Source organism: Schistocerca cancellata, chromosome 4 (genome assembly GCF_023864275.1).
Source record: "Schistocerca cancellata isolate TAMUIC-IGC-003103 chromosome 4, iqSchCanc2.1, whole genome shotgun sequence".
Lineage (NCBI taxonomy): Eukaryota > Metazoa > Arthropoda > Insecta > Orthoptera > Acrididae > Schistocerca > Schistocerca cancellata.
This window is the reverse complement of record NC_064629.1, coordinates 125,554,069-125,579,918: the sequence shown is the minus strand read 5'-3', so window position 1 is coordinate 125,579,918 and position 25,850 is coordinate 125,554,069. Positions and strand designations below refer to the sequence as shown.

The window sequence follows — 25,850 nt, the reverse complement described above, 5'->3', positions numbered from 1 at the left end:
GCACAATATCCTTCTGCCCACTGCCTATAAAGATGCCCTCGACTGCAAGCTGACAGCAGTACACCAGCTGATGCTCCAGTCTTGATGCCTGTGTCACGGCCCATCATTTGGAGCTCACATCAGCTGTGATGCATTGATTTTCCAGTTGTAATTTTTGGGGTCTTAACCTATCTAGCACTGACCTACCACCATCCCACACTGACTTTCCTCAGACTCAGTACCTATCACAGTTACTCTCATGACCCACATCACAGTCGACTAGCATCAAAACCTGTGTCGTGACCCAGGCCACAATGGACCCTTGGCTGTGCCATATTACCAGATCAGGAGGATCCCTTTCATTGTACCCTTCAGAAACTATGTTATGTTGAACTTTGTCCTTTCCACGGTGTTACTTTCATGCTATTTGGGAAATGGTCATTATTTGCATGCAGCCTAACAATCAGGACACTAAAATTGACAGTGAGGATGAAGTTGGATAATTGCAGCATGTGATCTTATCCGCCACCCAGTCGCGACCTCCCCTGCAGCTGTGTCCAACGCTGCTTCCACTGCTCCGCACATTAGAGCCATGACCAGACCTCTTCTCGAGGGTAGCATTGCTCCAGCCCAAAAGTTGTAGATGAGGATAAGTTTCTAAAAAATTTGCAGCACCAGGGGTCGTTTGCCATCGTTGTCCTACCTGACTACTCCCCCCCCCCTCCTCCTCCTCTCTCCACCCCCACTCTCGGTCCTCTCCCTTTCCCTCAGCTTTGCCCAGTATTGTGTTGCCGCTTCGCACCATCACCGAGAAGATGCAGCCGTGGACAGCTTTCCTCACAAAGGTGGTACAGCCCTAGACATATCACTTAGCAGTGTGGATCCCACTCCAGTGGACCTCATCTACTAGCTGACCGCTGCCCTTCTGTGGCCACGAGCCCGATGGTGCACCTGGTGCTTCACACCTTCGGTAAGAAGATGGAGCTACGGTCAATTCGCGTCAGGAGAGTGGCACACCACACTAGTCAGCACCAAAGTTCACATCTGCATTCCTCCTCCCCCTCCCTCAGCAGCACTTGATGCTGCTCCTGCACTTTGTGCCTGTGGGATGCAGCCGTAGTCAACCTTCTTCACACAGCATCAGGGCTCATCCATCACCTGACTACTGTTCTCACCTGAGGTGCACCTGAAGCTGCTCCTGTGATGATGCAGCCATGGTCAGCCTTCTGTACAAGTGTGGTGCAGCACATCGAATGACAAGGAGCATACAGTCAACATTCCCAATCCCAGCATCTGAACTTTTGCGCTGCCATGTCCTGCACTGATGCCATCCTCCTCCAGCCTCATCCGATGCTGCCACCATGCATTGTGCCTTTGCCACGAAGGTACTGCCATAGCCGGCCTTCCTCATGAGGGTGGTTTAGCACTTTGTGCCATTTCATGTCTGGGTTCCATGTGACATTGTGCTGGCTCCATCACTTTCTCTAGTGGTATGACCACTCCCTTCTTCCATGCAGGCAATATCAACACACAGTGGATGGCTCGTTTACCACCATCATAGTCGCATCATCCAGATGCAACCCCCCTTTGACTGAGCCCGTCAAGCCGTCCCCCGTGTGCTTCACATCTTCACCTTGAAGGTGTAGCAATAGCTGGCCTCCGTTATGAGGGTGTTGTAACATTCCGTACCTCCTGTCTTCTGGCTGACTTACGACTATGTGCTGGTTTCTGTGCTTCCTCCAGTGCTCCCATGCATACCATGGCAATGACCTTCTGGCCACTCTGGGCTTCCCTACTGGCCCTCCTTTCATTGTCCAGCATACATCACGTCTCAGCTTTTCTACCCCCAAACAGCCCTCCCTCTCATAATGCTCCTCACTCACTGCTTTGAGAGCCACAGGAAGTCCGCCACCACAGGCCCACTGTTGTGTTCCTCATCTTGCTGTTGTGCTCTTCCTGCAAGTCTTCAGTGCCTACAGTACCTCCGCCATCCCAGGTCCCATCTCTGCCCTTCAGGCATGAGCCTTTTACATCACCTGTGGCAATGTGATGCACCAGTCTCCATCCTCCAGCTGCATTCTCCTCCCTTTCCCGGCTCCTCACCTCTCCTGCCACCCATCCCAGTGATGCCTGATGCTACCCCCATGCCTTGCACCTTTGCCAAGGAGATAAAGCCATGGCCGGCCTCCCTTATGATGGCAGCACAACATTTTGTACCCTCATCACTCCCACGACAGTCTTGCGCTTTTGTTCTCATTTTCAGGCCATGCCCTCTTCGTCCATTCCCTCTCCACAAACCACTTCACAACCTTTGGACCCACATTCCAGGGGCAGCGTACATCGCCCAGGGGAATCACCACTTCTCTGTGGATGTCAGTTAACACTGCTCTTCCTCATTGCAGGATCAACAGCATTACCAGATCAGAAGGATCCCATTCAGTTGTACCATTCAGAAGGTTACCATTCAGAAACTACCTTACGTTGAATGCAATTCTTTCTGTGCTGTGTTAATAAAGTATGGCTTTCAAGCTACTTCAGAACTTATCAATATTTGCTAGCAGCCTACCATTCAAAACACTAAAACATGCTTCTTGAAGTCTGAGGATGTATTTCCTGTCTCATTAATTTGCATACCAAGTGGAACAGTTTTGTTATACTCCAAAGGACCTCAATAACCCTGAGGGAATGTCGTCTGCTTCACAGGCCTTGTATCAACTGTGCTCTGTCAAATTCAGCACTGTGTCAAATTCATCTTGCAGTTTCGTATGTTGCATCTCATCTTCAACTGTTTTTTCAAGTTTGTTTGCATTTAACAGACCTTTTCTATATTTTGGGAGGTGGTACTATGGATCAAAACAATAAAAAATTGTCAAGTAAACACGGGCTGTAAAATGGATATCATAAGAACTATGAGAACTTTTTCATCAGAAGCGATGTGTTTCAGAGTAGCAAATATGAACAAGTGCTCATAGCTCTTAAGGTATGCACTTCAAAGCCCATTTTTACTGGACATCCATCAGTGGCATCTGGATGCAGTATGGAGGGTTGATGGGTCAGCACACTGCTCTCCTGGCCATTATCAGTCTTTGTGACCTGGAGCTGCCAGTCAAGTAGTTGTTCAGTTGGCATCACAGGACTGAGTGCATCCTTCCACCTAATAAAACTCCTGTCAGTACCAGGAATTGAACCAGGGTCCTCTGTGTGGTAGTCAGCTATGGTGACCACTTAAGGCAATTTATTATCTTTGTAATGAAAAATCACTGGAAACAGTTGTTGTTGTTGTTGTCTTCCGTCCTGAGACTGGTTTGATGCAGCTCTCCATGCTACCCTATCTTGTGCAAGCTTCTTCATCTCCCAGTACCTACTGCAGCCTACATTCTTCTGAATCTGCTTTGTGTATTCATCTCTTGGTCTCCCTCTAAGATTTTTACCCTCCACGCTGCCCTCCAATACTAAATTGATGATCCCTCGATGTCTCAGAACATGTCCTACCAACCAATCCCTTCATCTAGTCAAGTTGTGCCACAAGCTCCTCTTCTCCCCAATTCTATTCAATACCTCCTCAGTAGTTATATGATCTACCCATCTAATCTTCAGCATTATACTGTAGCAACACATTTCGAAAGCTTCTATTCTCTTCTTGTCTAATCTATTTCTCGTCCACATTTCACTTCCATACATGGCTACACTCCATTAAATACTTTCAGAAACGACTTCCTGACATTTAAATCTATACTCGATGTTAACAAATTTTTCTTCTTCAGAAACGCTTTCCTTGCCATTGCCAGTCTACATTTTATATCCTCTCTACTTTGACCATCATCAGTTATTTTGCTGCCCAAACAGCAAAACTCCTTTACTACTTTAAGTGTGTCATTTCCTAATCTAATTCCCTCAGCATCACCCAACTTAATTCGACTACATTCCATTATCATCGTTTTGCTTTTGTTGATGTTCATCTTATACCCTCCTTTCAAGACACTGTCCATTCCGTTCAACTGCTCTTCCAAGTCCTTTGCTGTCTCTGACAGAATTACAATGTCATCGGCGAACCTCAAAGTTTTTATTTCTTCTCCATGGATTTTAATACCTACTCCGAACTTTTCTTTTGTTTCCTTTACTGCTTGCTCAATATACAGATTGAATAACATCGGGGACAGGCTACAACCCTGTCTCACTCCCTTCCCAACCACTGCTTCCCTTTCATGTCCCTCGACTGTTATAACTGCCATCTGCTTTCTGTACAAATTGTAAATAGCCTTTTGCTCCCTGTATTTCACCCCTGCCACCATCAGAATTTGAAAGAGAGTATTCCAGTCAACATTGTCAAAAGCTTTCTCTATGTCTACAAATGCTAGAAACGTAGGTTTGCCTTTCCTTAATCTTTCTTCTAAGATAAGTCGTAGGGTCAGTATTGCCTCACATGTTCCAACATTTCTGCGAAATCCAAACTGATCTTCCCCGAGGTCGGCTTGTATCAATTTTTCCATTCGTCTGTAAAGAATTCGCGTTAGTATATTGCAGCTGTGACTTATTAAACTGATAGTTCGGTAATTTTCACATCTGTCAACACCTGCTTTCTTTGGGATTGGGATTATTATATTCTTCTTGAAGTCTGAGGTTATTTCGCCTTTCTCATACGTCTTACTCACCAGATGGTAGAGTTTTGTCTGGACTGGCTCTCCCAAGGCTGTCAGTAGTTCTAATGGAATGTTGTCTACTCCGGGGGCCTTGTTTCGACTCAGGTCTTTCAGTGCTCTGTCAAACTCTTCACGCAATATCATATCTCCCATTTCATCTTCATCTACATCCTCTTCCATTTCCATAATATTGTCCTCAAGTACATCACCCTTGTATAGACCCTCTATATACTCCTTCCACCTTTCTGCTTTCCCTTCTTTGCTTAGAACTGGGTTTCCATCTGAGCTCTTGATATTCATGTAAGTGGTTCTCCTTTCTCCGAAGGTCTCTTTAATTTTCCTGTAGGCAGTATCTATCTTAGCCCTAGTGAGATAAGCCTCTACATCTTTACATTTGTCATCTAGCCATCCCTGCTTAGCCATTTTGCACTTCCTGTCGATATCATTTTTGAGGCGTTTGTATTCCTTTTTGCCTACTTCATGTACTGCATTTTTATATTTTCTCCTTTCGTCAATTAAATTCAATATTTCTTCAGTTACCCAAGGGTTTCTACCAGCCCTGCTCTTTTTACCTCTTTGATCCTTTGCTGCCTTCGCTATTTCAACCCTCAAAGCTACCCATTCTTCTTCTACTGTATTTCTTTCCCCCATTCCTGTCAATTGTTCCCTTATGCTCTCCCTGAAACACTGTACAACCTCTGGTTCTTTCAGTTTATCCAGGTCCCATCTCCTTAAATTCCCACCTTTTTGCAGTTTCTTCAGTTTTAATCTACAGTTCATAACCAATAGATTGTGGTCAGAGTCGACATCTGCCCCTGGAAATGTCTTAAAATTTAATACCTGGATCCTAAATCTCTGTCTTGCCATTATATAATGTATCTGATACCTTCTAGTATCTCCAGGATTCTTCCATGGATACACCTTTCTTTTATGATTCTTGAACCGAGTGTTAGCTATGATTAAGTTATGCTCTGTGCAAAATTCTACCAGGCGGCTTCCTCTTTCATTTCTTAGCCTCAATCCATATTCACCTACTATGTTTCCTTCTCTCCCTTTTCCTACTCTTGCATTCCAGTCACCCATGACTATTAAATTTTTGTCTCCCTTCACTACCTGAATAATTTCTTTTATCTCATCATACATTTCATCAATTTCTTTGTCATCTGCAGAGCTAGTTGGCATATAAACTTGTACTACTGTAGTAGGCGTGGACTTCGTGTCTGTCTTGGCCACAATAATGCATTCACTATGCTGTTTGTAGTAGCTTACCCGCACTCCTATTTTTTTACTCATTATTAAACCTACTCCTGCATTACCCCTATTTGATTTTGTATTTATAACTCTGTTTTCACCTGTCCAAAAGTCTTGTTCCTCCTGCCACTGAACTTTACTAATTCCCACTATATCTAACTTTAACCTATCCATTTCCCTTTTTAAATTTTCTAACCTACCTGCCCGATTAAGGGATCTGACATTCCACGCTCCGATCCATAGAACGCCAGTTTTCTTTCTCCTGATAACGACATCCTCTTGAGTAGTCCCCCGCCCGGAGATCCGAATGGGGGACTATTTTACCTCCGGAATATTTTACCCAAGAAGACGCCATCATCATTTAATCATACAGTAAAGCTGCATGCCCTCGGGAAAAATTATGGCTGTAGTTTTCCCTTGCTTTCAGCCGTTCACAGTACCAGAACAGCAAGGCCATTTTGGTTAGTGTTACAAGGCCAGATCAGTCAATCATCCAGACTGTTGCCCCTGCAACTACTGAAAAGACTGCTGCCCCTCTTCAGGAACCACATGTTTGTCTGGCCTCTCAACAGATACCCCTCCGTTGTGGTTGCACCTACGGTACGGCTATCTGTATCGTTGAGGCATGCAAGCCTCCCCACCAACGGCAAGGTCCATGGTTCATGGTGGGGGGGGGGGGGGGGGGGGTTGGGGGGTTTGGAAACAGTAACAACCATTAAATACCTAAGAGTAACAATCCAGAATGATCTGAAGTGGAGTGGCCTCATGAAGTTAAGGTGAGAAACAGGCAGATCAGCTGTTGCGGAACATGATTTGCAGCCAGGAGACAACTGGATATGATATGATAAGACTCAGGTACTGGCAGCCACAAGTGGTATTATGAAATATTTGTTTTGTAAATAAAAACAATGCCTTCTCTTGCCGCACTGTATTTTATTCTCCCAGGTGCGTTTCACCTTTTTTCTCTTTAAGGCCTCATCGGTGGGATCTATAATGATACAGTTATGATACACTTTTCTTTTGGTATGTATTATTCATAGATTATAAAACAGTTCACTTCTCGCTTTTTAAGTAAGTAAGTGATTACTTACAGTTCTTAACATTTTTAGTTGGTACCTGCATTTCCTCTCATCTGGCCTATTTACGAAACATAAGCACATAATTGGTAGGACATGTTCTGAGGCATCAAGGGATCGCCAATTTAGTATTGGAGGGCAGCGTGGAGGGTAAAAATCGTAGGGGGAGACCAAGAGATGAATACACTAAGCAGATTCAGAAGGATGTAGGTTGCAGTAGGTACTGGGAGATGAAGAAGCTTGCACAGGATAGAGTAGCATGGAGAGCTGCATCAAACCAGTCTCAGGACTGAAGACCACAACAACAACAACAACAAGCACATAATGCTTATGTTTCATAAATAGAGCAGTAGTGTGACCTCCAGCATGTGACCAGATGAGAGGAAATGCAGATGCCAACTAAAAACATGAAGAACTATAAGTAATCACTTATTTACATAAAAAGCGAGAAGTGAATTGTTTTATAATCCACAAATAATACATATCAAAATTAAAATGTATCATAACTGTATAGATTCCACTGATGGTGCCTTAGAGTTAGAAAAGGTGAAATGCGTCTGGGAGAATAAAATACAGTGCAGCAAGAGAAGGCACTTTTTATTTACAAAACAAATTTTCTGTGCTTGCTGTGGAGGATGGCCATGCAAACAAACTCGGTGTTATGAGAGACTGTACAGAGAGGCAATAGAGATTATTAAACACCCTAATAATTTTAATTGGAAGGAGAAGGGTGTGAAACTGGATAATATCTGGATTGCAGAGCTGCAAAAGATGTGTACCCATCTTCCACCATACAGTGACAGCAGTAGTTGATGACAGGAGCCGACACTGACCAATTGTGCTAGAGTTTTTGAAACATGTGACTTCATGCTTCTGTGTGGGAGTGTGCTTTCCTGTATTCAATAGTGAGCCAGTGTGTGTGTCAGACATTTGAAAAGCTAAAAACCCCTTGTAGGTGTCTCCTGTAGATGGGGACGAAATGTTTGGTTCCAACATGAATGTCATCTGACTTTGGCATAATAGCTTGGAATATTTTAATAAGTGTGTCATTGTTATCTGGACACATGGAGGAGAAGAGGTACAGAACTTCCACCAACACCTCAATCAGCAGCACAGCAAAATCCAGTTTACTATTGGGACAGAAAAGATTGAGGTGCTGCCCTTCCTTGACATCGAAGTCTATCGAAAGCCTAATGGTAAACTTATCCACAGTGTAGATAGAAAAACCACCAGCATGGACAGGTACCTATATGCCTCCTTCCACCATCACCCTATGGAAAAAAAAAAAAAAAAAACACCCTGTACACGTTAACCGAGAGGTCCCATAGAATCAGCAATGGAGAACATCTGAAGGCAGAACTAGGAAATCTTGGGTTCATCTTTGGAGCCAGTGGTTATGGGATGAAGATGTTAGGCAAAATTATGGCAACAAATGATGAAGACAAAAGGAGAAGGAGAGAGCAATAGGAAGCACAAAACAGAGCCCTATTACCATACATACAAGGGGTTGCCGAACATGTGGGCAAAACTCTCTGCCGAGTAGGTATCAAGCCAATTTTCCAAAGAGCAACAAAGTAAAAGATGTCTTGTTTCAACAAAAGATGCAGTTGGCATGCTACATACTGCTGGAGTCTATGAAATCGACTGCAAATGTGATCTAGTGTATGTATGCAAGGCAGGGTGACCAATTAGCACACAGGTGTCTTAACATGAAAGATACATTTGTCTTAAGATAACACTCCAAGTCAGTGGTGGTTGAACACCAGGACAAGTGCGGCATAAAAGTAATATTTGAAGAAACCCACATTCTAGGAAAACAGCCATGTACCTTGTGCGGAAGGTTAGAGAGGCAGTAGAAATAGCCAAGTGACCCTTTAACCTGAATAGAGAAGACAGGACAGATTTTCAGCGTCTTGGTTGCCAGAAGTAACAGTGCTATGGGACAACAGCTCAAATAAAGGAGCTCACACAGGTAATTGGGAGATCACAGCAGCCATAGGTACACAGAATACTGGCACGCCTCAGCTGCCATGAGGCAGCAAGAAAACAGCACTATGTCACAACTGCCAACCATTTCCCATTCACTTATTTGCGCCAATGGCAAAAAATAAAGCAAACGGCAATCAAGTAAGTCCATTTCTACCGATAACAAGAAATAAATGATGTCCAACAGACCCCCCCTCCTCATCCTCAATACCCTATCAAGTCATGAAAATAGCTTCTTCCACTAGTATACAAGAAGTAAAATTTTTCTCATTCAGCAGTAAGCAAAACACCCTGAGTAGGGCCATTTGCAACAGTGTCCAAAATGTTGGATAATTTTAAATATTGATCATGTGATCACATGACCTAAATAATTTCACTGACAGTGACAACAGCTGTGGAAGCCTATACATACAAGCGTGAAATCACCACTCAACATCCTATTCAAGCAGAAGAATGTTAACAAAACCCCAGTGTAGTGGGGCAGCCTGTTTTTTTTTATCTTTTTTCTTTCCTTTTTTTAAACCCAAAATTCAGTATCAAGAGCAGTTAAACAGTAATTTTCATGACTGAGTGAGGCAATGTGTGGTGCTTGTTGCCTTCCACAAGTATGTATAACCCCTTTTCATGACCATCCTTCCCTTAGTCTAATAATAACAGTACACACTTCCGGACACATTAGTACAACTAAAATTACAGGAGCTAGTCACACCAATGTGACCACCACCTATGTTGGACATCCATGTGCAATAACCACACACAAATGTCAGGTGGCAGCACTAGCAGTGGAGGGTATATAAAGTGTGTCCGGGATGCAGGAAACAGTGCAACTGTTGTCATAATGTGAAAAATGGAACCAGTAATGTGAAAAATGGAACCATTAATCTGACATACAAAAGGGCATGATCATTTGCTTTTGGACCAATGGCGGAAGCATTTCTGAAGTGGCTAAGTTTGTAATCTGTTCATATGCCGTCTTGGTTTAAGTATACTGTGCATGACAAAATGGCACTATCCAAAACAGGCACTGAAGCACCTATGGTGAATCAAGAACCATAGATGACAGGTGTAAATGACGATTGTGGATATGTATACAGGTGAATGGACATGCAACTGTTGATCAACTGACCACCCAGGTGAACCAAGGGTCTCCACAATGACCGTTCAGCAGACATTGCTGTCTATGGGGCTCTGCAGCAGATATCTTGTTCATGCACCATGCTGACTGCTGTTCATCAGCGATGAAGACCAGAATTTGCATGCCAGAACCACAAGTGGATGTCCACTGAGTGGTGACAGGTTGCCTTTTTCAGATGAATCACATTTTGTGCTTCATCAGACAGATGGCCTTTGGTGTAGTGCAACAATCATCAGAATTGTCCAGGCTGGAAGAAGGAGTGTTATAGTCTGGAGAATGTATTCATGACATTTCCTGGGTTATCTCATCATTCTGAAGGGCATAGTGGGTCAACACAAGTTTGCATCTATCCTTGGAGGCCATGTCCACCCCTGCACACAGTTTGTTTTTCCTGAGCACAACAGCATCTACCAACAGGACAGTGCAACGTGTCGCACAGCTCACAGTGTGTGTTAGTAGTTCAAAGAGCATCAGGATGAGTGTACCATACTCCCATGGCTGCATTTAAACCCAGTCAAGAATCTGTGGGACCACCTCTGCGGGGCTGCATGTGCCATGGATCCTCAGCTGTGAATCCCAGTGCAACTGGCCATGGCACTTGAATTGGCATGGCTCCACATCTTTGTCAGTACCTTCTAGAACCTCACTGACCCTCTTCCTGCATGTTCGTGCTGCAAAAGGTGGTTATTCACATTAATGTGACTGGACTGTGTATGTTCTTCATTACCTAAGTCATTCAACATCTGTTTTGCAGCAAGTAATTTGATGATGGCTAGGTCAAATAGGGGAGAGTGTTGTACATTGGTACTCATTTCAGACTTTCACCTGTAGCCAGCTCTGTAGTAGAAGTTTAATATAGTTTCTTATTCCATTTTTAAATGACTGCATTCACTTTTTATATGCTGCAGTCTTTTTCTGAAATTACAAAAATTACTCCAGTAATTAAGGTTGTTCCAAATGTAAAAACATATTCCAAGGTACAACATGGTCATGTACCTGGGAACAAATATTATATTGAAATTGACAAGTGTTGCAGTCGAGAAAATCGTGTCAGTGCTGTATTAAGTGATCTTGCTATTAAATTTATACTCAATTACACACAAGTAATCAGGAAGTGAAATCAGATTAAGCAGAAGTATTATCAGACTTTAGTTACAGGTTAAATATGCTTAAAAACTGAAGCTATTGGAAATTGAAACACATTCTCATTTTCAAGACAGGTAAAAATGTTAAAACATTAACGAAACTCAGGTAATTTGCAAATGTCCCATGTTCCATTGTAAAAGACCTCCTTCTGTTTCAAGGTACAGAATGGTGCTCCTATACCTAGTTTTAAAAATATGTAGAATTTTACTTAACATAAAATTCTGTAACTAAAGAATTAATAATATATTCCAAATTGCTGTAATATATTATACAGCACTTACACGTATGAAACTCAAAATATTTGCAAGTGCTGCACGAAACACAACTTCATGTCTAGCAACAATAAAAACTGTAGAAAACGGCAGAAACTGCTTAAGGTGATCTCTAGTGCGCATTGCTGCATATGATTCAATCACAAGACTGAAATACCAACCAGAAAATGTTGTGTGTTCCTAGGTACATTATGCTCTAGGTATAGCATTCTCCCCTAACCCTTGATGTACCATTACTACAGTAAGTTACAACCAACCATGACTGATGACTGAAAATTAAATCTAAAGAAAACTTTGTTTTGAACCATCAGCAGTACAGAGTACCTTCTCATGCAGTCTATGGTCACCAATTATAACTAAAATTGGAAGTATATTGTCACAATTTTTAGTGTGGCAAAGTAGCCCAGAAATAAGTCTTGCACTGAACTTACTCTTCGTTATGCACTAGTTTCGTATGATACAGACTGCATTTAACACAGTAAGAGGATGTTGCACTCATTCCTCAGTATGTAACTGATATTATTCCACTGCATTTATATGGAACTCACTCAACATAATGGGACTGTGGTGTAACCTGACTCCAGCCAAACACTGTGAGACAATTATTTGTCACTTCTCACGAAGCAGGTTATCTAGTGTTCAGCCATTGGATTCAAATTTGAAAGGATAGTGGTCCAGAGCATTGTTTGGCTATCCAGGTTTAGGTTTTCTGTGATTACCCTAAAATCTTTCATGGAGATTGCTGGGATGGGCACAGCTGACTTCCTTTCCCATCCTTCCCCAAACTGAACTTATTATCTCATCTCTAATCACCTTATCATTGACAGGATGCTAACTCTTAATATTCCTCCTTTCTTCCTGCCATGTCTAAAATATCACAATGTACAGGGTTATTACAAATGATTGAAGCGATTTCACAGCACTACAATAACTTTATTATTTGAGATATTTTCACAATGCTTTGCACACACATACAAAAACTCAAAAAATTTTTTTAGGCATTCACAAATCTTCGATATGTGCCCCTTTAGTGATTCAGCAGACATCAAGCCGATAATCAAGTTCCTCCCACACTCGGTGCAGCATGTCCCCATCAATGAGTTCGAAAGCATTGTTGATGCGAGCTCGCAGTTCTGGCACGTTTCTTGGTAGAGGAGGTTTAAACACTGAATCTTTCACATCGCTATGCGTGAAACTTGCCCGTACACGTTCAACCGTTTCTTCGCTCACTGCAGGCCGACCCGTTAATTTCCCCTTACAGAGGCATCCAGAAGCTTTAAACTGCGCATACCATCGCCGAATGGAGTTAGCAGTTGGTGGATCTTTGTTGAACTTCGTCCTGAAGTGTCGTTGCACTGTTATGACTGACTGATGTGAGTGCATTTCAAGCACGACATACGCTTTCTCAGCTTCTGTCGCCATTTTGTCTCACTGCGCTCTCGAGCGCTCTGGCGGCAGAAACCTGAAGTGCGGCTTCAGCCGAATAAAACTTTATGAGTTTTTCTACGTATCTGTAGTGTGTCGTGACCATATGTCAATGAATGGAGCTACAGTGAATTTATGAAATCGCTTCAATCATTTGTAATAGCCCTGTATATATGATACAATGAATTACATTAGTAAATTACATTTTGGAAGTCACATATGGGAGCAGTTTGAACACATTCTTTTTTGAAATATATTTTTGTTGATCAAGCCACATATTGAAATGTATGGTTGTATCCAATACAGACATTTGCATGTAAGACATAAATTTGTCTCTCTTCATTATGTAATGAATTGTTATTATTACTTACAATTCCTTACTTCATGTTAAAAAATTGCAGGAAATATGGATTATTGCGGGTCCAGAGGTGTTTTGTTTCTTGATGTTTATTATTATTTTTCAGACAGGCACATTGACAGAAGATGGTCTGGATATGTGGGGTGTTGTACCAGTACAAAACAGTACATTCTTGACACCTCAGAGAGCTGTCTCATGTTTGAATAATGATGAATTTGTGTTTGGAATGGCTACATGTCACTCTCTGACAATAATTGATGGTGAACTTTCTGGTGAACCCTTAGATCTCAAGGTATGGCTTATTATAATTTAATCATGAATTACCTTATACTTGTCACACTTTGACATTATTATTAGCTGTTAAGTGACAAAAGAGATCTGACCTCTCCAGTTTTCATTCAACTATTTGATTTATATCTATAATTGTGTGTAACAGTGTTGATGTGGTAAATTGTAATAGTGATGTACTGTTCATAAACCTTAGCAACTTCAAACACTCTGTTCTAACCTATAGCTTGTGTTCATTTTCCCTTTGTGTTTACAGACCAGTCTTTTCTTTAATCTCTCAGAAAACTTCTGAAAAGTCTGTAATGAACATTAACATTAATTTATTGTAAAGGAAGCGACAGTGATAGAGATAGGAATGTCACTGTAACAGTGCCACTGAAGCTGTTTTGCCTCTGTATATGGTGTTGTATTTCCAGTAGTTGTTCCATTTCTGCTATTAAAACTGTGCTATTTACATATCTTTCTGCAATCACAGATATTAGCATTTGTAGCACACTGACCACAAAAAGCAAGGATGCAGGCTTGAGTCCCAGTCCAGCCCACAGTTTTAGCATGTGCTCTGCTCTTGAGTTAGAGGATCCATTCTGTCTTACGTGAACAACTGAGAATTTCAACTGTACAAAATTTGAAAGCAGCTGTCAGTATTATTTTGACAGTTTAGGAACCCCTAGACTCGGAGGAACTAATAAATATGCCACAGAAACTGCCATTAGATGGTTACAAATTCGATTAATGGTTGCCTCATATGAGCTTAAAAGCTTCTTGTTCATGAATAACCACATTATTAAAGGTTTTTCAGCTATCATATTTAGTATAAAATCAGAATCTACCACCAAATTTCACACAAATTTAATAATCACACACAAAGCTCATGACTTGTAAAATGTTTGCAGACAATGGGTGTATAGCAAAAAATCAATTTTCTGTCTGCGGTAAACAACATTCACAGATTAGCCCTGTCATACATAGATTGTGCATATTTATGCAAGCTCAGTTATGCAAAACTATATGCATTAGAAATTTTCAACCTAACTACTTTCCTTTTTTCCATATCCATAAAAATTCATGTAACTATTTTTCATTTGTCCCTTTGTAACATATGAAATTGCTACCAATACATGCTAATATTATATATTATGTCTGAACAGCCATTTCATATTCTTAAGGTTAAAATGAAATTTGATGTTGCTATTATTATTTATTTCCTTATGATAGTGGCACAGAGGACAATCTTTCTCGTACACAACCACCTCTCTTTTTGGAACTTGCCATATCATCAGGTCTATAAACCATTTCTTTCTAAAATAAATTTAATGTTAATTTTATGCTTAGTAAAATTATTTTACTTCATTGAGTAATCCTTTTGTAATTAACAACAAGTGCGCCAAGAAATTTTTATTTGTGTCTCATCCAGACAAAGAAATAAAATAAAAAAAGAATCATGTTTTCAGGCTCATCATTTACCTTATATTCATAGTAGAGTTGAAGCCAACTGTGCATTCAATTAAGGCAGTACACAGATGAGGGTTAGTGCCTTGGTTACACCATCACTACAAGTAAAATATCGAGTAGCTTTTACAGCCATTCCTCTTTGTTTATTAAACAGTGAGTTCATCTTGCAGATTGAGCTTCATGCAGGTTGTACTATTGCTATCTGGCACAAATGTGTACTGTAACACAAATTGGTTAATATACAATTTTTTCAAAACTTCTGTAAGTCTTGTTTTTCAAATCACATGTTTTCCATTTTAGAGGAAAAAAAAATCATTTTTAATATAACGTACTGTGTGTTTCTAAAAGAATGCAAGTTTTTGCCCAATGCCAATACTATTACTAATGAAATTTTGAGTGGATACTTTTTATGTAATGAGAAAGATACCATGCAACAACCCTCCCTAATTTATTTGGCCATTTCCAACCTGTGTTGTGCTGAGAAACAGTATGAACAAAGAGCTTATTTGTTTTACTATTGAATTGAATTGAATTGAACTTACATGGGAAGGTGCCACATAGAGGTGAACATGCAAAAAGAAACAGGCACTGAGGTTAACGACCACAACATACAGCACCTGGCTTTATACTTTGTCTAGGGCCATGAGATAACATAAGCTCAGTGGAATTGTACATGTTTAAAGTCAAATGGTAAATTGTTTGATGTAAACAGAATTCATGGTATAAAAACTAGCTTGCTAGGGCCACTTCCTGTCAAAATTTCTGCTTCTGTGATGATGGAGAGAAGTAACTTTAAGCTGCTGTGAGTGAAGGCTTCTGAGAAACAAGATAATGAATGATGCTCTTGATCAGAGTTACGTCATGCCTCACCTTTGGAAGGAGTTTCCAAAGAGCGAGTTAAAGCCTGATGTTCTCAGGCTGCAGCAAGTCTTGCCTCATGTGATCTTCAATTGAAGCTTTAGACTGCATACACTCAGTCATTTAGCTGTTCTGGTGTATTCAGAAAAACTCAATCATTTTCTAGGCATTTTTATTTGTAAACAAAATGCTTTTTCTAGCAAAGAATATACATGAAACCTATTGAAAAAGGAAATCTGTGTCATTATGTTGTTTTTTTTTTTAATACAGAAATTGAAAGCAGTAACTCTATATATACTAGCCAAGTAAATTCGCTGTTAGTTTGTATTCATAAAGATAAGGTTGTTGTGCTTAATTCTGTACTGACATACAGTTCAGAAAACATACCTGTCACTGAGTTAAAAAAACTGAAAGCACCATCTATTGGTTCTTTGCTGTATTATTTGGTGATGGTTAAACATCTGAACTACCAAGCTGAGCAGATGATTTTAGATAAAACTTTAAATTAAAATATCTTCTTATTTCCTGTTCCAATTATGATTAAATAAAACCTATATCTTGCCTCCAATCTGTGCTAAAGTTACTTGTGAAAATCCCATGAAAATTCGTGTAGTAGTTTTGGAGATTGGTTTTATTAGAGAGGAGGGAGGGAGGGAGAGAGAGAGAGAGAGAGAGAGAGGGAGGGAGGGAGGGAGGGAGGGGGGGAGGAAGGGAGGGAGAGAGAGAGAGAGAGAGAGAGAGAGAGAGAGAGAGAGAGAGAGAGTTTATAATGTAGCTTATGTTCATCCAAAGATTATTAGAGTATTGTGTAAAAATTTTAAGTAAATAGGTCAAGGAAATTGGAGATTTTTGCTAATATATCTTTATATTCCATATATATTTGAAAATATGTAGCCTGTGTCTGTCTGAATGTTTATTAGAGTATCGTGTAAAAATGTGAAGCAGATTGGTTAAGTACTTTTCAAGGTTCTTGGTAACAATATTTAACAATGACTTGTCTTCATAAAGGATTATAGATTTCTCCTTCAAGTGTTATATGAATGTTACCATTGTTTTCAAATGGTGGTGGATTGTTGCTAGCAAACTTATATGTTGGGATATTATTTTGTAGCAGAAGTTTAAAAGCTTAGAAAAACAGAGCTTCATGCTCAAGTCAGAGTAGGATAAAACTGACTGGCAGTTGCATACAATACAAAATAAATACCAATGGAAATGATGGTTGGAAGATAATAAGCGGGTTCTTCTCTCTGCTTACAACATGACTCTTCAAATTTCTATCTTTGTTACTAGTGTTTATTTTGTGAGGAGTACCATCATTTTTTTATCTCACATTTAGTTTCAGTAAAGATTTCATTCTTGGAAAAAATATTAAAGATCGATATAAATGTATTGTGGTAAAGTGCCAGACTGTGGATCCAAGGTCATGTGTGTGCTCCCCAGTCAGTCCAAAAATTTCATCTGTCATTCTTCACTTCTTTCACTGCTGGTAGTGTTTGTTAATGTGAAAAATGCCAAGGTGCACCATGGCTTGTAATTCGCATTAAACTTTAGGTCTCCCAATTACTGGCTGAGTAAGTCAGTTCGAGCTTCAAAGGTCCTAGGAAGGAAATGGCATACCACCTGTAATAGGCCCATGCCTAGTAAAACACAGTGATGTTAAAACTCTTGGGTTGATGACAGATTAACTTTTTATGGATTTATTATTTTCATTATTGGAATGAAAATACTGCTTTACCCTTATTGATAATATTCTAATCTAACTTTAATTGAAGACTGTGGAATATATTGCACTTTTATCATTTCCAGATGTTTGAGTCAACAGGATGGCAGCTGGAAGAGCATGATATTGAAGACACTTCAAAGTTTGATATGTTATTTCCAACAGTAGTTAAGCCACCCAAAGGAAGATACACCTCTGCTGGAAAGGACTCTGACATAGATGTGAGTTTTGTTTGGTTAAGTTTTCTTTCTTGTTTCTTTCTATGAGAATATTTGCTCTCAAAGTGGCTATTAATTTTAGTGTGTCATCAGACAGTCTGTTAGTCACTCCTTAAGCTGTAAACCCTCTTTGTTACATGCAACTGATCTGTTCGTAAGTGCAAATTGATACCTTCTGCAAGGTCATAGTTACAGATTAGCCAATTTTAGGTACAGAAGCTGGCATTTCTAATTATATGAACATCACTTTTCATAAGCATCTGTTTTACAAACAATTTTACATGCAGGGCATCTGCAGCAGCTGAAGGTCATGATGAATGAAAACCCTGCTGACAGCTGGTATAACTTGGTTTTAATTGAGCACACTACTGGTTTCATGGCTTACAGCCACAAATTCAGGTGAAATGTACATATTTAAGAAATGAAATAGTATTATAAACTGTATTGCAGAATTGTGCTATTATATAAACATTATATGCAGACTTAACTCGCAAAATTACATTAATCCATAACATGGACATAGAGAAACTATTTCCTGCGACAAATGTAATTCAGTGGGTATTTACTGTAACTAATGCAATGATTGCCCAAAAAAATACATAGGACAAATCGGTAGGTGCTTCAGTTAAAGGGTTCCAGGAACATCTTAATTTAACAAATTCCAAATCTGCATTAACCTCACATGCACGGGAAGTGGGGCATAGTCTTGCTGAAAATTTTATAATCCTTCATAGAAAAGAATAGGGCCAGGATTTGAGTATACTGGAGATAGTGGAAATACAAAAAAGGTAGTATACAGAACATGTTGAATGGTCTGTTGGGTTTAAAGCATCATAATATTTTGACAAACTTTCATTGCTTCTTTGGTTAATTATTTCGTAAGGGAATGACCCAGCACTCTTCGTCACGTGTACATTGTGACACAGCTTCTGTGTGATTGTATTCTATTGTATTGTATTGTCCGTCCTCTGCTGGAATATTGCTGCGCGGCGTGGGATCCTTACCAGGTAGGATTGACGGAGGACATCAAAAAAATGCAAAGAAGGGTAGCTCGTTTCGTGTTATCGCGCAATAGGGGTAAGAGTGTCGCTGATATGATGCGTGAGTTGGGGTGGCAGTCACTGAAACAAAGGCAGTTTTCTTTGTGGTGAGATCTGTTTATCAAATTTCAATCACTTTCTCTTCCAACTTCTAAAATATTTTGTTGACACCAACCTATGTAGGGAGTAATGATCATCATAATAAAAAAAGAGAAATCAGAGCTCAAACGGAAAGACTTAGGTTTTCCTTTTTCCCATGCACCATTCAAGAGTGGAATGGTAGAGAAGTAGTATGAAAATGGTTCGATGAACCCTCTGCCAGGCACTTAAGTGTGAATTGCAGAGTAACCATGTAGATGTAGGAGAGGCCTAGAAACGATGGAGAGGCTCCGTCCCTACCGCAGCCGCAGTGGTCCACAACCCCACGACGACCACCACAGTCAACTTCACCCTTCCGCCGCCCCACTCTGAACCACTCTTTCAGGGTATTGTGCAGTTCGGCTCCCGGTGGACAACCTCCCGCCCCCAGGGAATGTCCCACACCAGACGAGTGTGACCCCTATGTTTGCGTGGTAGAGTAGTGCTGGTGTACGCATAAGTGGAGAACTTGTTTGTGCAGCAATTGCCAACATAGTGTAGCTGAGGCGGAATAAGGGGAACCAGCCCGCATTCGTCGAGGCAGATGAAAAACTGCCTAAAAACCATCCACAGACTGGCTGGCTCACCAGACCTCGACACAAGTCTCCCGGGCGGATTAGTGCTGGGGATCAGGTGCCCCTAACCAGGCAGGCTTCTATGTGATAGTTACTGTTTACCTGGACAGTCAGTGTTTCCTGGTGGCCGGCAAAGTCAGGGCCTGCTCTTGTAAGCTGTGCCTTCTGTGTCTGGTTTGACATGGTAAGAAAGCATTGGTTGGTTGTTTGGGGAAGGAGACCAGACAGCGTGGTCACCGGTCTCATCGAATTAGGGAAGGATGGGGAAGGAAATCTGCCATGCCCTTTCAGAGGAACCATCCCGGCATTTGCCTGAAGTGATTTAGGGAAATCACGAAAAACCTAAATCAGGATGGCCGGACGCGGGATTGAACCGTCGTCCTCCCGAATGAGAGTCCAGTGTCTAACCACTGCGCCACCTCGCTCGGTGGTAAGAAAGCAACATGGCTACTTTATTCTACTTTCTTCCCACGGTCTTGCATTATTTGCACTGTTAACTACATTATGAGCGATTATCTTTGGAATCAGTTTTAGCCTTCAGCACTGTTTCTTTTTCTTATAGACACTTACATATGCAATGAAAAACTGTTATATGGGTTCAAGCTACCTGGCAACATTAGTATAGGATATTACAGGGATTGGCTTCCAAAGTAGTCTTCATTCATCTAGACTTCTCAAATATTGAAAGTATTGTCAGAATGCTAATACCTTTGACTAAGGATATTGCAGTCACCAATTATGGATTTATGTAATTTGGTGAGCATAAGTCTGCAAATAATCTTTATATAATAATGCCAAATAGCAATACAGTTTATGATGATATTTCCATTCTTAATCCTTGAATGGGTGCACCTGTATATAAAGTGTACCAAACATAAACAACATTATCTTGTACTGTTCCATTGTTATTTTGCAGTTGTGAGACCATACTTATTCCTTCATCATTGCTTCATCTAACACAGTGATAAACTGTCTTGTCATACATCAAAGTGAGCAGCTGTAAAATAAAATAAACAGAGAGCTAGGTGAGAAAAAAATTTGCGGTCAGTGCAAGAAAATGCCCCAGATTCTGAGCTAGTAGTACAATCTTACAATGAGGCAGTTGTCTGTGAGATAATTGGTAACTGAATAAGCGTTTTGCCTTGATCTGATGTGACTGCTCCATATAATGCTTTGAGTGGATCGTTACTGTGGGGTAGCACTTTTGTGTGGCAACAGTGTGACATAATGAAAGTTTATTTTATTATTGTTTAATTAATCTAAAATTAAACTTTGGTTTTACACATACATGTTTACCTTAGTAACATAAAAACAACTACTCCTTACATTGTACAAAGTACACCATGTGCCAGTTGTTGTTACGAAAATGGGCGCGACCACTCGAGGGTTTAATATGTCTGTTGCACCTGAAGATGTGGCTGTAAGCCATGAAATCAGTAGTGTGGTCAACAAAAATCAAGTTTTATCAGCTGGCAGCAATGTTTTCATTTCTTATTCATTAATGTTGTTACAGTTCATGCTAAGATTCTGGCTGAAAGTTTCTCTTGGTGTACAATTTTGGGTGTTACTCTAATACTTTCTATTAGTGATATTGTCTTTGATTCATTGTCTGCTATCAAAAGTAATCATTTGTTGTATTTATATGAATATATACTGTCTACAGTCAGACAAAAAAACTGTGGGAAACAGTGTCCACCTTCCTCCTTATACATGCATAAATGTTCATCCCTGTGTTTGATTTTTATTGATTTTTTTCTCATTACTTCCAATCGCAAATTGCAGCTAGGTATAAATACATACTATTTGTTTTCTGTGATATAATCTTCTAACACTTTTGGGGATTGTTTCTGCTTCTTTCCCCAGTTTACCTCAAGTTTTCACTATTCCTCTCCCTTACTTCCATTTTTACTCTGCAAATATTTAAAAATATAACTTTCAAACAAAGAAAGAAAGAAAGAAGAAGAAAATATCTACCATTATGCAGCAATTCTGTGGTGGAGCTCTCTTTCTTTTTCACTGCTATTTTAGTCTTTATTATATATATTTATATTGCATCTAATCACAAATTTTGCCACACTTCTTTGACATGTGACTGGTTACTTCTGAACTTCATATGCCTACTCCAAAAATAATTATGGCACTGAGAAAGACCATTATATTTACAGCTTCTTCTTTCCCTTTTTTCTTGACATTTCTCAGTAGCTCATGCATTAAGATAATAGAAATAGTGGAGAGAGTGGACTGCCTTTCTTTAAAAATTTATTTTCTTCAACAAACATGTACTTTCTTTTGCTACTCTAACACAGATTACACTACCAGTTACATTTTCATCCACCTGCAAATTATACCACACATCATTTATTTATCATAAGACCATCTAATATGCACTTGAAGGTTTTTGTGGCATGTCAATGCAATAAAATCTTCTCACATTTTTTACTGCGTCAATTTGCAGTGAGTCCGCAATCGAGGATATGTACTTTCTTTCATATTCTGATGAAGTGTCAGTGTCTCACAGTCTGTCCCCCTATATAGTCATTGACCATAGCTGACATTTAAATCCTGTCACTGACCACTCTACAACAATTTAAGCACCATGTAGTCCCATGCTTGTATGGCTGGCAGCTCAGGCTCGCTGTCCATTGCTCTCCCACAAAATGCAGTCTGTCACTCTGGTCTTATTGCTTCCAGAACAGGTTGCCAAGTTGCACTGAGGGTAAAACCCCTTTCACTATCCTCTACAAAACTGACTTTATGGGGAAGATGGTAGCAGTTCTAAATTATCCAGTCTACAAGAAAATTGATTGGGATGTAGCATCTATAATCACAAGGAATATGACTACAATCCTGGACTCCTCTGGGCTAGTGAAAAAGATTAAGAAACATTTAAACCAACCGGCAGCAGTGCCCCTACGTCTGTGATGTTAGGAACTACTATGAGCAAGTTGATGGGGTTCGAATGGACTCACTTGCAGCGGCAAAATTCTGCATGAAGAAATCTGGAGAGTTTACAAGGCCACACCCATTCATGGTGTGGCAACAAGGAAGGGAGTCACTAGATAAATTTGTCAACCCCTAAATGAAATTAATATAAATGACGAATTCAACATGGAGGTTTGAGATCAACAGGCTCCTGTTTCTGGATGTCTGTGTGCAGAATCCTGATGGTCATTTGCACAAAATTGTAACTACTAGTGACAACCTGCCATTAACAGTGAGCATCGTGCCTGATGACACTGACGCAAAGGTGAGAACTACATGTGGTGAGGAGAATGTACTGATGGAACTGGAATGTCTAGAATAGACTTTAGCTTCTAATAGCTATAGGAAGGAAGGTATTCAGAACGTGCTGTATGTACAGAGATGTATAAACAAGAACAGAGAAAGAAACTAGAGAATTGCCTACCTAGCGGGAAGGCGTGCCGGCACCCAGCATGAAACCGTCCAGCAGATTTGTGTCAAGATCCAGTGTGTTGGCCAGCCTGTGGGTGGTTTTTAAGGCAGTTTTCCATCTGCCTCAGCAACTGTGGGCTGGTTCCCCTTATTCCACTTCAGTTACACTGTGTCGCCAATTAATGCGCAAATACTGTCTCCATGTACCTGGTATGAGACATTCCTTGGGAGGGGGGTGGGGGGGGGGGGGGAGGTGTCCACTGGGGGCGAAACTGCACAATAACCCTGGGTTATGTGTGGGGCGGCGGTGAGGTGGGTGGACTGCTGTGGCCTGTTGTGGGCTTGTGAACCACAGAGGGCTATGGCGGGACAAAGCCCCTCCGGTGTTTCTAGGCCCTCGGTTCAATACACAATTGCCTACCTACCATATGCTGATGCAGTCTCTGCAGAGCTCTAAACAACAAAGTAATTGAGTCCATTTTCCAGCCAAGTGCAAATACAAAAAATGAAAAAATTGCAGCATGAAAGATACCATTGTGCTTCATATATCTGGGGCTTGTTGCATTCATTGTGAATGTAGGAAATTTTACAATAGACAAGCATTTTGTAACTCTGTGTATGTTACATTGATCATATAAATGCTGTAAGGCTCCACCAGGATGGTAAAGTGACATGGACTGAGTGCAGCTTAATGGAGTAGCACAAGTTCATTTTCGAGAATACGTCTGATATCTGTCCAGTGAGTGGTTTCTGAGACACTATTATTAAGGAGGCAGTCACCAAATCTGATGTGTTAGGGGCTTTGCCCTCAATGCATCTTGGAAACCTCCATTGGAAGCAATAAAGTGGAAGGGACATCTGCATTTCATGGGATGGTGAAAACAGTGAGGCCCGTGCTTCTGACATCATAAACACTGGGACTGGTGGTGGTTAACTTGATGAGGTGCAACCATTGCAGGCATTTAAATGTCAAAAGTTGCCAGCTATTATATAAGGAGATGGTCTGTGAGACACCAGCACTCAGCCAGAAGATGGAAGGAGAATATATGTCATCTGAAACATCAAAGACTCACTGTAAATTGACATGACAAGAAACCCAAGAAAATTTTGCTACAAGACCATTAAAATTTGAGAATACATTCAATGTGTTTCCCTTGCAAGCCTGTGGCTTCCTCCCCCTCCCCCTCCCCCCCCCCCCCCCTCTCTCTCTCTCTCTCTCTCTCTCTCTCTCTCTCATGTTTACAGAAACTGTTTCTAAATCTGAAAAAGAGTGCAGTAACTGTATGTCTGATGCACTGATGCAAGTGTAACTTGTTACTACATTTAAAGAAATTAGACAGAAGTACACTGATCAGTGTAATACAGGTTTGTTTGCATGATTGACCAGGCATGGGTGATGTGCAACATGAACTAAAGAAACTAAAAAATAGTTATAGTTTTTAGAGTCATCTTTCAGTTTGTTTCAACAGCAAATTGGATCTCATTCCTTGGGTAGCCTACCATTATTCAGGAAAATGGTTCGATGACTGTCTGAACTACAATTTCATGGTAATCATTTGTTATTCTGTTGGTTTTAAACCATAAATTTTTGTGTTGTGCGATTTATTTGTTGCCAGACAAACACCCTCATATCACTTATTAATCTAAGTGTTACACTACATTATATATGACACAAAATTGATCTTGAAACAATAAATAAGATGTGGGCATTCATTCCACTATGAATCATAGTGGTGTGGGTGGCTATAATGATCCACTACAGTATTAATCTTATTTGACTGTTATAATAAGAGGTGGCTCTTACAATTAGCTACCGGTCATGATTTGTTAAATGTTTTTATGTGCTTTGTCATAAAGCCAACCCATCTAATGCTGTCATGATTACACAATGTGTGTATCAGTCCTCAAATTAAAGTGCAGAGACATGTATTTTTAAAAAAAAAAAATCTCATCATATGGCAAGTTCTGTTAATGACTGTTGGACTCACAACATTACTAAAAGAAATATTTTCGTGCAGGACAAGACAGACTACAATAGTGACACATTTCTGAACAATGCTGATAGTACACCAATGTGGATAACACATAGACGCATGAAGCTGAAATGAAATGATAGTATTCCCCCTTTTTTTAACCTTGACTGCCAAATCATGTCAGCATAAACATACATACGTTCTTATTATTCATTCATGCAGACCATATGCGTTTGTCACAGAAACACATTTGATAAATATTTGTTAATTATTATTTCACCGTAGTACAATCAGGAAAGCTTTTGATTTAATATGCAAGGCATTTGCCTTCAGTAAAGCATTAGCTGGTACTTTTTTAAGCATAATTAAGGACAAGCTGGAATTATTTCGTTTTACTACAGTGGAGACTCAATTATCTGGACCTCAATGATACGGATTCATACATATCTTGCTTGTCAACCGTGAGCAAATATCTTTGTAGTTTAGACTGTGCATGCATGGACATGTTGCACTGGCTCAACCTACCCACACCCCATGCAATCCCTGCCCTGTGCATTTCATTATGTTTGAGTTAAACAGTTACTAATCACTGCACCATATCATATCTGTGCTTAAAAATGTCATGGCGCAAAAGCATGGTTTTACTGCTTAAAGATAAAATAAACATAATTGATTCATTAAAACAAGGAGAAATTAGTCATAAGTTAGCCGATAAGTATAGTGTAGATAGTTCTGCAATACCAAGAATACCAATTCAGTTTTGAATTACACATCAAAAAGTAAGGAAGAAACCAAAAAATGAACATTGGAAAGGAGCTTTGTATTGTTGGCTTTTATAAAAATGATCAACTGATCAGCTGATAGCTGCTCCCTTGCTCTGTGAAGAGGCATTACAGTTAAATAAAAGAAACTGTAGTGATGAATCAT

General features: G+C 40.2%; 1 protein-coding gene across 1 annotated transcript in view; it reads left to right on the top strand.

Annotated features, from left to right (window-relative positions):
- The window catches only part of LOC126183243 (polyamine-transporting ATPase 13A3), a 187,666-nt gene that overhangs the window by 113,463 nt on the left and 48,353 nt on the right, over nt 1-25,850 (top strand). The window contains exons 12-13 of the mRNA XM_049925038.1: nt 13,375-13,560; nt 17,673-17,807. Of these exons, the coding sequence (XP_049780995.1) occupies nt 13,375-13,560; nt 17,673-17,807 (321 nt within the window). The remainder of the gene's footprint in view (nt 1-13,374; nt 13,561-17,672; nt 17,808-25,850) is intronic.